At 38.3% G+C, this 14,829-nt stretch overlaps 1 protein-coding gene across 1 annotated transcript in view; it reads right to left on the bottom strand.

The window, feature by feature from the left end:
- Nucleotides 1–9,034, bottom strand: part of abcb6b (ATP-binding cassette, sub-family B (MDR/TAP), member 6b) — a gene marked incomplete at its 5' end in the record, with an annotated part of 31,373 nt that extends 22,339 nt beyond the window's left edge. Inside the window, 10 exons of the mRNA XM_042494045.1 lie at nucleotides 343–406; nucleotides 672–748; nucleotides 2,580–2,705; nucleotides 2,871–2,936; nucleotides 3,838–3,947; nucleotides 4,142–4,263; nucleotides 4,589–4,704; nucleotides 5,217–5,293; nucleotides 5,395–5,487; nucleotides 8,890–9,034. Coding sequence (XP_042349979.1) covers nucleotides 343–406; nucleotides 672–748; nucleotides 2,580–2,705; nucleotides 2,871–2,936; nucleotides 3,838–3,947; nucleotides 4,142–4,263; nucleotides 4,589–4,704; nucleotides 5,217–5,293; nucleotides 5,395–5,487; nucleotides 8,890–9,034 — 996 coding nt within the window. The remainder of the gene's footprint in view (nucleotides 1–342; nucleotides 407–671; nucleotides 749–2,579; nucleotides 2,706–2,870; nucleotides 2,937–3,837; nucleotides 3,948–4,141; nucleotides 4,264–4,588; nucleotides 4,705–5,216; nucleotides 5,294–5,394; nucleotides 5,488–8,889) is intronic.
- Between the last annotated feature and the right edge of the window lie 5,795 nt (nucleotides 9,035–14,829).

The following is a 14,829-nucleotide window of genomic DNA, read 5'->3' on the forward strand; positions in this document are numbered from 1 at the left end:
ACTTTTTAAGTTTACTCTTGTCAAAACATTGACACGTTTTCTCCACAAGGAGGCTGTATGTAACGATTGAGAAGGTAAAGAAAAAATTGTTGTCAAAACAAATTATCCAACTAATAAGCATCCACATGGTAATTATGCTGTGAGTAATAAGTTTATTCTCTGTGTAAGTTTATTCATAAAGTTAGCATCACAACATCAGTTTTAAGCACTTATTTTATTACCACCAGTAATGGACTGTGTTTGAACAGACTGGTGCAAAATGAATTATATTGTATTATAAAATAAAATTATTCATGCACAAACAATGTTTTTTCCAGACGATTATTCTTTTTTGTGACTCACCTCTTTCTGCTCTGTCAGCAATGCCAGCATGTTCTCCATGTCAACAAACGCACTCTGAATCAGCCTGCAGAGACACAGATAGTAAAAGTATTACAGTACTCCTAATACTACAGTCATATGTTAAATAGTGGTACTAAATTTGGTAACAGAAGTAGTCCTGGAAATGGCATTAGCAGATTTGTACCAGACTAATATATTATAACATTCATTGTAATTATGACTTAATGCCAAAAAAATAATAAAATACAGCATTGCCACAGTAAAAACAAAGACCTACAGAGACACTGATGAACTTTGTTCAGAGTCAGCGGCCTGCACAATAATCTCACCTGTAATAGGTACCAAACCAGTTCAGAGGAGTGTACAGCTGGATGATGTAGGTGCCAAACAATACGTAGTCTCCAACCTTAGAAGAAAGTTACAACACACACATCAACTGAATATTACAAATCTTATAATAATTAAAGGTTATTGTAAGTCAGCCTTATAAATAAACCTCCCGCTATCAAAAGTTTCCCCAGCTAAATCATCAGAATTTATGTTGGCATTGTACATTTCTGTAAACCACAGATGTGTTATATTTGTATGTCATACAGCATATACCGAGTGGCCAGTCAGACCAGAGGGGAGAAACGAAACCAAAAGCACCAGGCAAAGAGTGGGAGGAGAGCCGGCATCAGGGCGAGGCTGACCCGACTTGGACCGAGAGCTGTTCCTTTACTGAACCTTCCTCTGACTAATGTCTGGTTGCAGGAGAATAAAGTGGATGAGATGAGATCAGGGCTATCTCAGTAACAGGTAATCAGAGACAGCTCTGCACACATCTTCACAGAGACATGGTTAACCCCTAACATCCCGGATCAAACTATTTCACTGGATGGGCGGACCTTGTTGGGAGCCATAAGGACACAAGACTGTGATGCAAATTCATAAAATGCACTGCAGGAATTAGATGATGCCATTAGCGGCAACATGCCCGAGCAACCAGATCGAATTTTCATAGTAGCTGGGGATTTTAATCAACTCATCTTTCAACTCCAAAGATGTAGCAGGATCAAGGACAAATGTAATTTTGTTTTTTAAACTTTGTTTAAAAAATGATTAATAAATCTACCTTCTACCTTTTTCTACATTCATAATGGATCATCAAAATTTAATGTTTCAGCAATACTGTGGTTAATGTGTAGTTAAAAATAACTTGGTTATAATTAGGAAAAGATCATGTTTTGGCTCAAATAACAAATTATGGTGGCATTATCTCAGCCAGAAACACAGTGATGTCTCAGTAAAAAAAAAAAAAAAACATTTTTCCGGTCAATATTATCACAGCAATGTCTCTGAAAAAATGACTTTTTGTCATGACAGTATCTCGGCCAGAAACACAGGGATGTCATGGCAAAAAACATTTGCTTTTGGTGGCACAATCCCAGCAGGAAATGCAATCTTGTCTCGTTAAAACAAAAAAGCAAATAGGCTGCTAAAAAATACCCACATTTGGTGGCTAAAAGCCGCTGGAAATATAGCAAATACGTCACTTCCGAAACATTGATATGACACAATGAAACAAACAAATATAATGTATCTGTGGTTTGTGGAAACACACAATGCCAACATTTTTTCTGGCAACTGGGCTTTTTTTTTTACACGTCTTGGCTGCTTGGGGGCTGCCGAAAAATCTGAGGACACAGAATTGACGTAACACTGTTTTATAAAGTTGTTATGCAGAAAGTCTCACTGAGGTTACTGAGGCCGTGGCGGAGTCGCTCATGTTGTGTCTGACTGATTCAGGTCATGTCTGAGTCACTGAGGTCAAGTCCAAGTTTTTGTCATGGTTATGTAAGTCATCACAGTCAGGTCAGAGTAGCAGACGTCATGTCTATTGTGGTGTGTCTGAGTCACTCAGGTCATATGCAAATAAAGGTCACTATGAAGGTTGTTAAATCTGTCTCTGTTAGTTCACTGATCTATTACATCATCCTTGTTCTGTTGTCATCTGATATATAAGATTAATTTATATATAGAAAACTGAGTACAGCAGAGGAAAAATATACAACATAATGAAAGCATTAGAGACAGTCACTGAACACTCATTAAAAACCAGCCAGTGGGATGAGACATGCATGTACTGTATATCGTTTATGCCGACATTCAGTCTGGGGAAACCCGTCTCTAAATTGTGTGTAGACATGTGATATTGATGTTGGATTCTATCGTTTTCTTTTCCTCCTAACTCATACCTGAAACTGTCCCTCGGAGACGAGGAAGGCACAGAGCAGAGATCCAACCAGCAGTCCTGATCCGATGATGATGTTCTGGGTTTGATTCAGCAGAGCCAGCGAGGCCGAGCTCTTCCACTCACAGTGCTGCAGACATACAGCAAAAAAGGGTTAATTTTAAATCAAATTAGGTTAAATTCATTGTATTTTTTAAACTCATACATGATGCATATTCAAGGTATTCATACAAGCAGATATGATTTTTCTATTGGCTGGTGTTTGGTGGCAGATGATGTTTCTTTTCAAACTTACTTGATATTTCAGGATGGCTTCCTCAAAGCAGCGGACTTCGTAGTCTTCAGCGGAGTAATATTTTACCTGTTAAAATAAATCCAATTTAGAAAGAGCAGACTGAAACATCCTGAAAAAGCTTCTTAATTTTCTGAAATGACCAGTAACTTAAAAAATATTTCATCAAACATCTGGAAACAAATGCAAAAGAAATGTGCTATAACTTAAGAAAAATCTTGAAAAGCTGTTTTGTACCGGGTAAACAAAGGCTGAAACGCAAAGATTTTCAAGGGTAAGTTAAATATTTTCTAACCTGGACCCGAATGACTAATGAGAAATCGGTTCAGTATTGAGCGAGAAGGCTGCAGCCTGCAGCAGTTAAACTGCAATTTGACCTTTCAGGGCATGTTGCACCATCGATGTATGTCCACTAAAAGTGCATCTTTTTACTGCTGAAAAACTCAGATTGTTATTTTCAGTGTCTGAGAACCTCCTGCAGAGACAGAGCTTTTTGTTAAAGAATAAGATCTTTTTTTTTTAACCAAACTCCATTCAAATAAACAGAAATTTTATCAGTCAATCAAATGTTTGTTAAGAAATAAATGCATACAAACTTATCAAAATCATAATGCAAAAACACGTCAAACTGCAATGACATATTCATGATCCTTGGTTTCCTATCTCACAGAAAGGGGTTGACATGCTGTGAAGTACTTGCGCCTGTCTGGTCTACATATTTTATTTTATTTTATCTTGAATGTATTTTATTCTTAATGTATTTTATCTTAATTATTTACTGTTATTATACTGTAGTGTTTTAATTCTTTTAATTTGTAAGCTGATTAAGTGTATAGTATTTATTACTTATTTTTCCAAGATTTTAGGCATCTATAGGTTTGCTCAATCAGCATTTCATTGCACTTGTACAGTGACAATAAAGATATCTATCTATCTTTAATAAATAGAGGAAATGTGTGGTCTTATCTACCGTCTCAAAGTTGAGCAGCGAGTCTACGGCTCTGGACTTGGCGTGGTTGTCTTGGTTGTTCATCTCTCTTCTGTATTTTGTCCTCCACTCTGTGATCAGGATGGTGCACGCTGCAGACACGAGCACAGTCGGTCATTGGCAAACTGCATTTGATAAGTTTGGGTTTTTGTTAAAAAGAGGTATTTGCAGTTTGCATTTATGGAGCCCTTACTTATTTGGAGAGAGTGCAAATTAACCTTATTAGACTGAGTTTTGGGTTAGGGCAGAGGTTTTCAAAGTCTGATACACACACACACTGACTCACTGAGGTAGAGGACCATGCAGGTGAAGACGATGAGTCCAAACCAGACGCTGAAGTAGGAGACAAAGTAGATGATGGCGATGACGATGTCACAGATGGTGGGAAGGATACTGAACAGGATGTAGCTAAAGACAGAAAACGACCAAAAAGTTATTACTCACGTGTGTGTTGGGTCATGGCTCTGTGGTCACACGTGTGGAGGTAATCGAATAAGTTTTCATGGGAGCATGCACTAGTGTGCAGACTTATTTTATTACATTTTATTCTTTCATATCTATTTTTTCTTGGTCCAGCACCTAGTTTTTATCACTTTTGGATGTGTGCGCTGCTTGAAGTTTTCTCTAATGGCTCTGTGGTCTCATTGAGCCCAAGAAGTGAACTAGTTCTGATAACTGAACCCAGGTTTATGTGAGCTGAGGCTACATGTCTCCAGCTATCTTCCTGTGCTACCTCAGCAGGTTGTTGATGGAGGAGGTGCCTCTGTCGACGCTCCTCAGCACGTCTCCAGTGCGTCTCTCCAGGTGCCAGCGCAGAGACAAGCCATGCAGGTGGGTAAATAAACACACCTGAAGCGTGGAGGGAGGGGGACACAGGGAGACACTTAAGTTACGTCACATATATTGTCTAATGTAAGCTATTATTTCATTTTGTTATTTGTTATTATACGACTTTTTAATTGTAAAATAATGGCACGCTTACTGTTGGCTTTTGTTCACACATTACATCTGTGGAGTCAAAGACAGCAGGAGCAACAGAATATCTGGTTGCAGAGATTTTCTTTGCAGTTTTTAGGCCATTCGGAGCACAGGTGGTTTATAGGTTAAGACATAAGGTGTGGGAGGGCAAGCCAGTGTATTTTTTTTTTTGAAGAAAAATCCACCTGCATTGATCACGTAGGAGTTTTAATAAACCACAATTGTCTTTTCATTAATGAACCATAAACTAATTATCCAGAAATACTCGAAATATTGTAAAGTGCACATGTGAAAACACTGAGAAATACTGCTTAAAAAGTCACATGTCAGACTCAAAAAACAAGCAGACATAATAGTAACAAAAACCGAGGTTGGAGCGGTACCTGAACGCCTCTGCTGGTAAACTGCTGCACTTTGATCCACATGAACTGACGAAGGTTGCTGATGAAACCAGAGGTACCTACAAGAAACAACAGAGAGGAAGTTAACATTCACTCTGAACCTCACAGGTTCACCACACAGCTTATATTCTATAACATCTTTTATTTTGTACACACACACCTGCGCCTCCTCCCTGTAGGAACTTGAGCAGCGTGTAGATGCAGACGGTGGCAATCAGCGAAGTCCAGCTGCCTCCTGCAGAGAGCTCATTTACTGTAGACACACACACACACAAAACACACACAGAAAACTTTTCCTTTTTGTCTGGACCATCAGAAACTTTCTGCAATGATAAACCAGTACACTCAGTTACTCCATATTAAACCAATATTTTGACTTTATTCGGTGCATATTCAAAATTTGCACATTAAACATTAAAGGTGTAGTGTGTAAGATCTAGTAGCACCTAGTGGTGAGGTTGCAGATTGCCTTATCCTAACTATTTCATGTGTCAAGCGTTTAGAGCTGTGGTGGCTGACGCAAAAATGCAAAGAAAATCGAATGTAAAATGATGTATCCACTTATTTTCAGACCTCTATTTCCTAATGCAGCTCTACTCACGGGAGGAGTTTCAGTTTGTTGCAAACCTGCAACCTCACCACTAGATACGACTAAATCCAACACGCTAGACGTTTAGGTAAAATATAGTGTTTTTGTTATGTTTGTGTAATCATAGTATTTCCAATCTGGATACTACTACTACTAATAATCATCATCATAATCGTTATATCACTTTCCAAGTGCTTCCCAAATAAAAAGCTTAACATAATAAAATAAAATGACAGATATCAGATAAGACGCTAATAAAACAAACAACATCATTTAAAACAGGTTAAATGCAAATTTTAAAAAAACTGACAGTGCCGACGATAATTACAAACTAACTAATACCTCAACTTTTACTTAAGTAAAATATCTGAGTACATCTTCCAACACTGACACACATACAGTCATTACCACATTCAAACACACTCCGCTCTCTGCCATTCAGACACATTCTCATTCACATTCATTACCATTTTGTACAAGTTCTGGGAATCGGGATGAAACGAGAAAACAGACAGAGATAAAGAGGAGGAGGAGAAAAACTGAAGATCCAGACAGAGAGACATGGTGAGAAAAGAAGGGAGAAAAGAAGATAAAAAGATGGACAGAAATGAATAAAGAAATGTGTGTATTCTTTAACTTTCTAGTGTGTGTTTTCAGTGGGGGGTATTTTCAGCTCTCTGGCATCAGGTCCTGGAGTCGGAGGGTGGGAGGCAGGGTCCGACCCAGAGACAAAACGTCCGTTGTACCGGTGTGTTAACTCTGCGAAAAAGGCCGCTAATGCCGGCTAAGCATGACTGGCAGGAGGGGTGACCTCCCAGAAAACCCTCCACACACACACACACATACACACCAACAACAGCCCCCCCTCAGCCCCCGCCTCCTCCTCCTCCACGCCTTCCTCATCACACAAAGCAGCGCTCGGCTTCATTCTCGCAGCGCTGGCTGATACTTTCATGTTGCTCCAAAAGCCAAATGGCCGGTTTTCTAAAGGGGAAAGTAGCTGAAGACAAACTGAATGCTGACTTCCTCTGAAGTGGAGGCTTCTGGGTCGTTGCCTTGTGGTGGATGCAGTCCTGTGTACAAAACAGGCTACAAAAGACTTTGGCAAATGATGACACCCCCCTGAAAAATGGAGGCTGCTTCCTCCTTCAGACCAATAAGATCTCATTTCACAGGAGCTGAACTGATTTATAATGAATTACTGCACCAGCACAAACTGTTTTGTAGTTTATGGTGTTTAATTATAATGACGGTCTGTATTTTTACAACTCTTATCCAGTCAGTTTTGATCTCATTTCTTGGGCTTAACCTTTGACTTATTTTGTAAACGTTACAGTTAGAGATGTAACAATATAAAATTTTCAGAATTATGGTGATAATCGATATTATCGCGATATTGTTGACATGCTGGAATATGTTTTTTTTTTAAAAAAGTTTGACACACACTAAAATCATGGGTATTTTTTTCTTTAAATCAACCTAAAAGGCTCACATACATGTTCACATTCAAGATTATTCCTGTTACAAGCGTTGTGAATTTCTCTTTTAGTGATGTTAAACTCACACATTCTTTTTGACTTTGGGTCCCAATATTTTAATCTGAAAAGCATTTTTTTTTTTTTTAGAAAAATCAACCAGTGTGCACAGCAGAGGTACTAATGATCAGCCAATGAATGCAACGAGTGGGACTAATGTTTACCTTTAACTCATAGACCGTTTATAAAGATGGAAAATGTGCTCACATTCACCCTCAATATGCTTAAGTGAAGCTAAAATATCACGGATATGCCTGCTGCCATCTTGCACTGGTGATGTAATTGGGAGCCAGAGATTGCGCAGTAGCGATGTCCGCGGTTGGGGTGTTCCCGCCAAAACACCCGTCTGACCAATCGCAAGCAGCCCTATTGAATGTGAGCACATGGATTGGCTGTCAGAGCTATCAATCATGGCGGAAAGTCCCCTTTTTGTTGGATTGAATAACCGAATTTATCATAAAAACGATCACTTGAACAAACATCAAGGTGTTAAGAACTACCTTCACTGACAGAAATCATCAATTTATGTACATTATGTTATAAACAGTCTATGTTTTAGATTCACAGCATGCATTCTCAACTTTCCTGACATCGTAGTTCGTTTTTTCCTTTGCTCTCAAAATGACGTTAGATTCATTCATATATGTTGGTTTCTACTTATTGGATTATAATTATCGCCCACCCCTACAGACTGATGACAGTTTTTCTTCTTTTTCATCAAATTACACCCGCCAACCGTATCACTGTGCAGAAGAAAGCGTGCATCTACTCATGAATGAGAGGCTCACACACATGAAAAGATGAGACGTGAATATTTATGGCGTCCTTGGTGGCACGTTACAAAAACTGTAGAAGGACAAGATAACTATTTTGTCAGTTAGCTTCTACTTTTGTGGATGTCTTGCTTCTAAACCCACAATAATAAACTGGAATTTTAAAATTACTTTTCAATGTAATCCATTTAATTTCTAATTCCTTTTCCTTTTCATGTCTACCAAGGGTCAAACTAGGTTTACATCAAGACCCAAGAGGCTGCAAATGACACATTGGTGCATGCTGGAGTGCAAAACTACTGATTCTGTGCAATTCTGTAATTCTCAACATAAAATCAAAAAGCGATCAAAAATTCTAAATCACTGTTAAACTAAGTGGTGACAAACTGTCAAAACGCAATAAATGAAAAATGCATCAACTCTGAATGAACATCAGCCAAACTTTTTTTAAGTTCTGGTCCAAACTTGTGCTGTTTCCACAATATGACAACCCCACAACTCAGAGAATACGACCACAATAAGAGGAAAACCAGGACACAATCAGTCAGAGACGCGAGGAAACAAGGTGGACCACACTTTCAAAATCCTTGAGCACACTGCCATCTATAGTTTGGACAGTGAAACACAGCAAGTAGACGTGACAGCTGTTCTAGTTTGAGCTCTTTTCCTGCATTACATGTGCATTTAAGTGTTTCCGTTTTTGTAGTTACAGGAGATGTTATTTCTATATAGCAGCTAATTTTGCTTTAAGTGCTTACCGATGTTTTTGGAGTAAACCGGCACCAGCACATTTACCAGTCGCTCTGCTGCCAGCAGGCCCAAACACAGCAGCACGAGTCCCTGCAGCGCCGCAGAGCCTTTGGGCCAGACATAAGGCAGCAGCAGGCTCACCTTCCTCCCAAAACCACACCACACAGACGGAAAGGAGGAGGAGGGAGAGGAGGAGGGCTGGATCTGGATGGAGAGAGAGGAAGTCACATTCTGTTTTATTATTTTCATTAAAGACTGTGTATCAGCATTTCTATTATTGTATGTTTATTCTTCATATAAATGCCTTGTTTCTTTTCTTTGTGTAAATCATTTCAGGTTTGTTAGACCATTTGCAACAAAAGAAGCATGTTCAGACTGAACCCAGTGAATTTCGCCTTGCTTTAAATGTGCAAATCAACTTTTGCACAGCCATAATGTATCGACAGATTAGCTGCAAATATAACAACCAACTAGTCTCTATCCATCAACACTTCTGCCTGTGACCAGAGAGCACAAAACTGCAACTACAGTCTGACAGAAATTCAGCTGAAGTCCCTGAAATTAAAAAACAAAGTAAGCCTATGCGACGACACATTGGAGCATCCGATCCAGCGCCCAAAAGTGTTTTCTGAAATGGTCAAAAAATCCACACAAAAGTATGAGAGACAGATAATCTGTGGAGCTGGAGACGTATAAGAGAGACAGGTGTGAACGGTGATGTGTCTCGGCTGTCCACAGATTACCAAAACACATATTAAAATCAGGTGTAAACAGACTCTAAAAGAAGAATCAACTGATTCAGCAGATATGATTGATAATATCTTACTTATGATTAATAGTTTAAAAAATGATGGAAAAGACATTTATTCCACTCAGTCTTCATCCTTATCATAACCTGTTGCCTACATTACCCACAATGTATCTTGGCTGCCAGTCGGACAAAGATTCAGGCCTGTGATGCTAGTATCAGCTAATGTAGCCTCAAGCAAAGATAAGGAGTAGATTACAGAGGTCTGGTGAGCTCACTTCACTGGTTACTGACTCCACAACACAATTTTTACCCCCAGAAATCAGTTAACAGACTTTGATGGTTAAATCAGTGGAGTTCCCCTTTAACAGTTTTAAATTGTATAAAACTAGACCTTCTGACAATCGAACCCGATCAAATGAATGTGCAAAACTAAAATTTCAAAGGAAAGTAATTTGGGAAAACATGATTTCACACAAAGAGGCTTTAAACCTAAAAAGGTGAGAAAGTTTATTTAAATGTCTCTTGTGTTTCTAAAATAATAAGCACACAAAATATTATCGAGGAATCCCAGAAACTCACCTCAACATTTACGACTTCTTTTTTAACTCCTCTTCCTCTCTTCACGGTGACGTCTGCCATCTGATTCACCTCCAGTTTACTGAGCTGCTAAACTCATTCAGCTGCAGAGCAACAACACACACACAGCACCGCAGCAGAAAATATTTCATTAACTGGAGCTGTATTAGTGCCAGAGAGTTTAAACCTGCTGTGATGGATTTTAAAAGCAGTCACAGTGAGTGTGCGCACACACACACACACACACACACACACACACACACACACACACTGTTCTGTTGTGTTTTCAGCTTTCAATATAAAGTAGCTGTGGTCAGCATTTTGTTTTGAGCTGTGAGCAGGGCAGCATGAGTGTGTGTGTGTGTGTGTGTGTGTGAGAGAGAGAGAGAGAGAGAGAGAGAGAGAGACAGAGAGTCCGAGTCAGAGACAGAAACATACAAGGTTATTACAAAAAATAAAACTAAGATGAACACAGTGAGAGAACAGTTAAAAAAAAAGTGCTTGAATATCAGATAAATATGCAAAACTCTGTATTTGTAAATAAATATATACGCCAGGACGTCAACAAACGTACATGCTGGCACAGATGGTTAGGTTTAAGCAAAAGAGCCACACGGTAAGGTGAAGAAACACCATCACACTCAGACAGGAAGCGAACACCAGACTCCCGTGTAAAAGTCCAGGGTTTGTTGGATCTATCCACCTGCGCTTTGAGTTTGGGGACCTTCATTCTCCTAATGTTATGTTGTTACCGACAGCATTTTAACCTGACGTTCTGTCATGTAACGTACAGACAGCACAGGCTGCGTCCGGCTGCGTCCTGAGCTGACACCAACCGACCTCGGTGATTTTGAGAATGAGGTTCATTTTTTGTTTTGTTGCCCTGTTTAATGTTACTTGAGGGATGTACGTTCTTCTAAAATGTTGTCGATTTATCCTCACTTCCTGTGGTTGGATGAATATAAAAAACTTGAGTTGTGCTTCAGGAAACAAACCTTTTTTGTAGCGAATTTCCTTTGTCAAGCTTGGGAAAGAAGGCAGAGTATTTTGTTTTAGGCCGAGCTATAAAATAATTTGTAATGTAAGGAATTATTTCACTGCTGCAACTGTAATTTTGGTGTCTTACAAACCCATGAAGGATGGGCACATTGTGTGCATGACACGAAAATAAAAGAAAACCAATCAATTCTGTCTGGTGGCGTAATAATAAAGTGAACAATTCTGTCCAGCCACAATCTCAGCTGATGATGTCACGCAATGTATCAAGCTGACGCAAAAGGTGGCTTGATATGAGCTGTGTCTGAAATATAACAAGTTGAAACTAGAAGCTTATTGCAGCTTTACGATGTTCATGTGAATGTATTTAGCTTTCTATAATCTCACTGAACTCTAAATATCGGCCAAAAGTCACAGAAAGATCAACTGCAGAAACCTGAGTGGTCTGAGTCACAGTTTACCTTAAAGCTAATGAATCGATCAGTAAATCAGTTAATGAAGAATCACACAGTGCTTTCACCTGTTGAAACTTGTGACATTTAACCCTTTAACACCTGGATCGACATCAGTTTTCCTGTGCTGCATTCGGAACCCTTTCACAAGTATTTAAACATCTGAAACCTGAGAAAATTAGTCTGATTTCTTTTGAAAACACGTAAAAAAGGTAATGAGCAACTTGTTAAAGAAATGTCCTGCAAATTGCAAAAAAATAAATAAATAAATTGTAAAATGTGACAAGAAAATGACCTGAAAATTAGCTGGGGAGAGATTTTAAGTTATATTATAAAATAAAATAAAATTTTAAAAAATAGGGAAAAGTGTACAGAAGACAATATTTATAAATCTTATAATTGTATTTTTAAATTATGTTACAGAAAAACAAACAAAAGAATATACATAACATTTCCTTGTTTGTTTTTGGTTTTTATTAGTATAAGTAATTTTCTTGCCATTTTTATACAAATTTCTTGCTTTTTTTGGGCCATTTCTTGTTCAGTTGCTTGTTGCCTTCTTCCCATGCTTTTGTGGGTATTATGGGTGAACCACAGTCTAAAATATTACAGCACCACCCAGTGGGGAAAACACACAGAGAAAGCCCTTCACAAAGAGGTTTCAGAGAAAGAGACGGAAAGAGAAGAAAATAGAAACAAGCAGGTTCTTTATTAGTAAAGAGTAACAAACCAGCAGGTTGGATGGAGTAAGAAGAGGCAGCCTTTACAGAAGAGCGCCGCTGCACAGCAACATGAAGCCATAACGTTGTTTCTCTGTGGACAAAGCTCAGCATGAACAACATCAGGATACAGCACAGGCTTGCATTCAACAGGGTGGAGCCACCACCGTGCTACGCGGCTCACCAAGCCATGACAGATGCATTGTGGGATTGAATGGACACCAGGACAGCCAGCCTGAAGATTAACTCTGAGGAGAAGAAGATCTGTCCACGGCAAAAAAACGTCTGATTAAAGGGTTTAATAACACAGTGACACTAATCAGCTGTCCGCACGTCATTCTGTTCTACTGCAGTTAGAGGCAAATATTGTACTTTTACTTCACTGCATTTATTTAATAATTTAAATTACATGTTATTTTATGGATTTAGATTACAGTGCAGTCACCAAAAGAAAATGTTGGAATTGCATTTCAGCAAACCACAGATATGTTATATTTGCATGTTTCATATGTATTATTTCAACATTTCTAAAGTGACGTTTTATATAAGCTGACTTTTTTTTTGACACCTAGGTGAGAAGCCTTTCCAAACTGAAGACAAATAACTGTTTAAAAGCAACAAATAGCAAAACTGCTCTAAACAGGATATTTTCCTGACGATAACAGGTGTTTTTTGTGTCCAAATCCCACCACATTAACCACAGCAATATCAAAATGTAAAGTTTCAATGTATCCACTTTGTAATAAAGTGCAAATGTAACATATCAATGGTTTGCAGAAAACCTTACATTACAATGCAATTTTTTTTTTTTTTGGGGGTGATTGGGTTGCAGATTAATAATAAAAAACAGTTAAATAAATTTTAAGTTTGGATGAAATAAGACTTTATCAATCACCAGAGGGGAAATTCAAAAGCTGTTCAGCAGTTTATAAAGTGGTTAAAATTAACTCCATCTTTATCAGCTGCGACATAAAAGAGATGCACACATTATGGATTCAGTTGTTATAATCCAATAATGTGATATCTGCAGTGACCCGTTTCAAAAGGGGCCATTATGAAATGGGTCCAAAACACGTGAAAAACAGGTGTGAATTTCAGCCTGCTTAGAAAAGGTCTAGAAACTGACTGGAAGGACACCGAGTTTTATCTACACACTGAAGACTTAAGATGCTTCTAAATATGGTGTACCCTCATAAAGACAAAATGTGAATAAAGGGTCTTTCTTTGACTCACTAAAATTTGACTTGAAGACTTCATTTTTAGACATCAGATCAGCTCTGCTCTCCAGAGAGTTAATCCTCTGCTGCTGTCCGGGGTCAGACTGCAGGGTGAAGCTGTACTGGGATTATTTTCCATTCTGTACATGACTACTGCATGATAGATTTTTAAATTTCCATTGTCAGTTAAATAAGATGGGCAGACTGAGGATTAGAAGAAAAGAAAATCTAACTCCAGAGGCTAAAGATAAACGTCGTCTTTACAGGAAACTATTCACAACTTTATGACAAGAATGAAATACAGACCTCAGTAAAGCTTAAATATTCTGATTTGCTGAAATATGATGTGTTTTAAAGGCTGGCTTATACCTCATGAAGACCCTGAGTGCTAGGCTAAAACACGGGAACACAGAGCACAGACTAAACAAAGAGGAGATGAGGAGCTCTTTAAAAGATAAAGGAAACCAGCAGAGACAGACCTGTAGCGTGTTTAGAGATCTAAAACTGCGAGTACACAAACCGATGAGTGACTTCACGGCAGCTGCATTTGTTATTTGTACAGTCTGTGGTTTTAACAACTAAATTAAAAATATCTTTGGAGTTTGGTGATGTTTAGACAAAATGTCACAAATTTGATTTTTTTTAATGTTTGGACAAAGATCTTCTGATTTATAGTCTAATTTGTGTGAAACTTTTTTTTGTTTTTGCATTTGTTGCACTCCCCGGTAGTTGATATGAATGACATTTTCAGGGTATGTTTCGAGTACTTATGTGGACAAATCCTGAAAGTTTCGTCATGATTGGCCCAACAGTAATGGGGTTAGGTCTATTTACGCACTGAGCCATGCCCCTTTTGAAGCTCATTGTTCAATATCTTCAAAATGTTGAGATATAAACAAGCTTTATGCAACTTATGATAGGTTTGGTCCTGCAGCAGTCCACAGAAATAACACAAGTTGTCTTTATTTAATAATTAAGAAAAAAAAAGTCTCTGATTCTGAGCAGTCTGAGCCTCCATAGAAAAGAGCGAGATGATGATAAATATGGATTATGCTATCTATTTTTTGCTTTTGTTTTAATGGACCAATGGTTTTAGCATGAATGTTGTCAACAGCATTTAACATCAGCTAGTTAGTTAGTACTGTTAGCAGCTAACTGCAGGTACTTTATTATCATATTTATTTTTAACCACTTAACAGAGAGCTGTTCTGTGTATTAGGAGGAGAAAAGAAAACAT

The sequence above is a fragment of the Plectropomus leopardus genome, chromosome 10 (assembly GCF_008729295.1).
Source record: "Plectropomus leopardus isolate mb chromosome 10, YSFRI_Pleo_2.0, whole genome shotgun sequence".
Taxonomy (NCBI): domain Eukaryota; kingdom Metazoa; phylum Chordata; class Actinopteri; order Perciformes; family Serranidae; genus Plectropomus; species Plectropomus leopardus.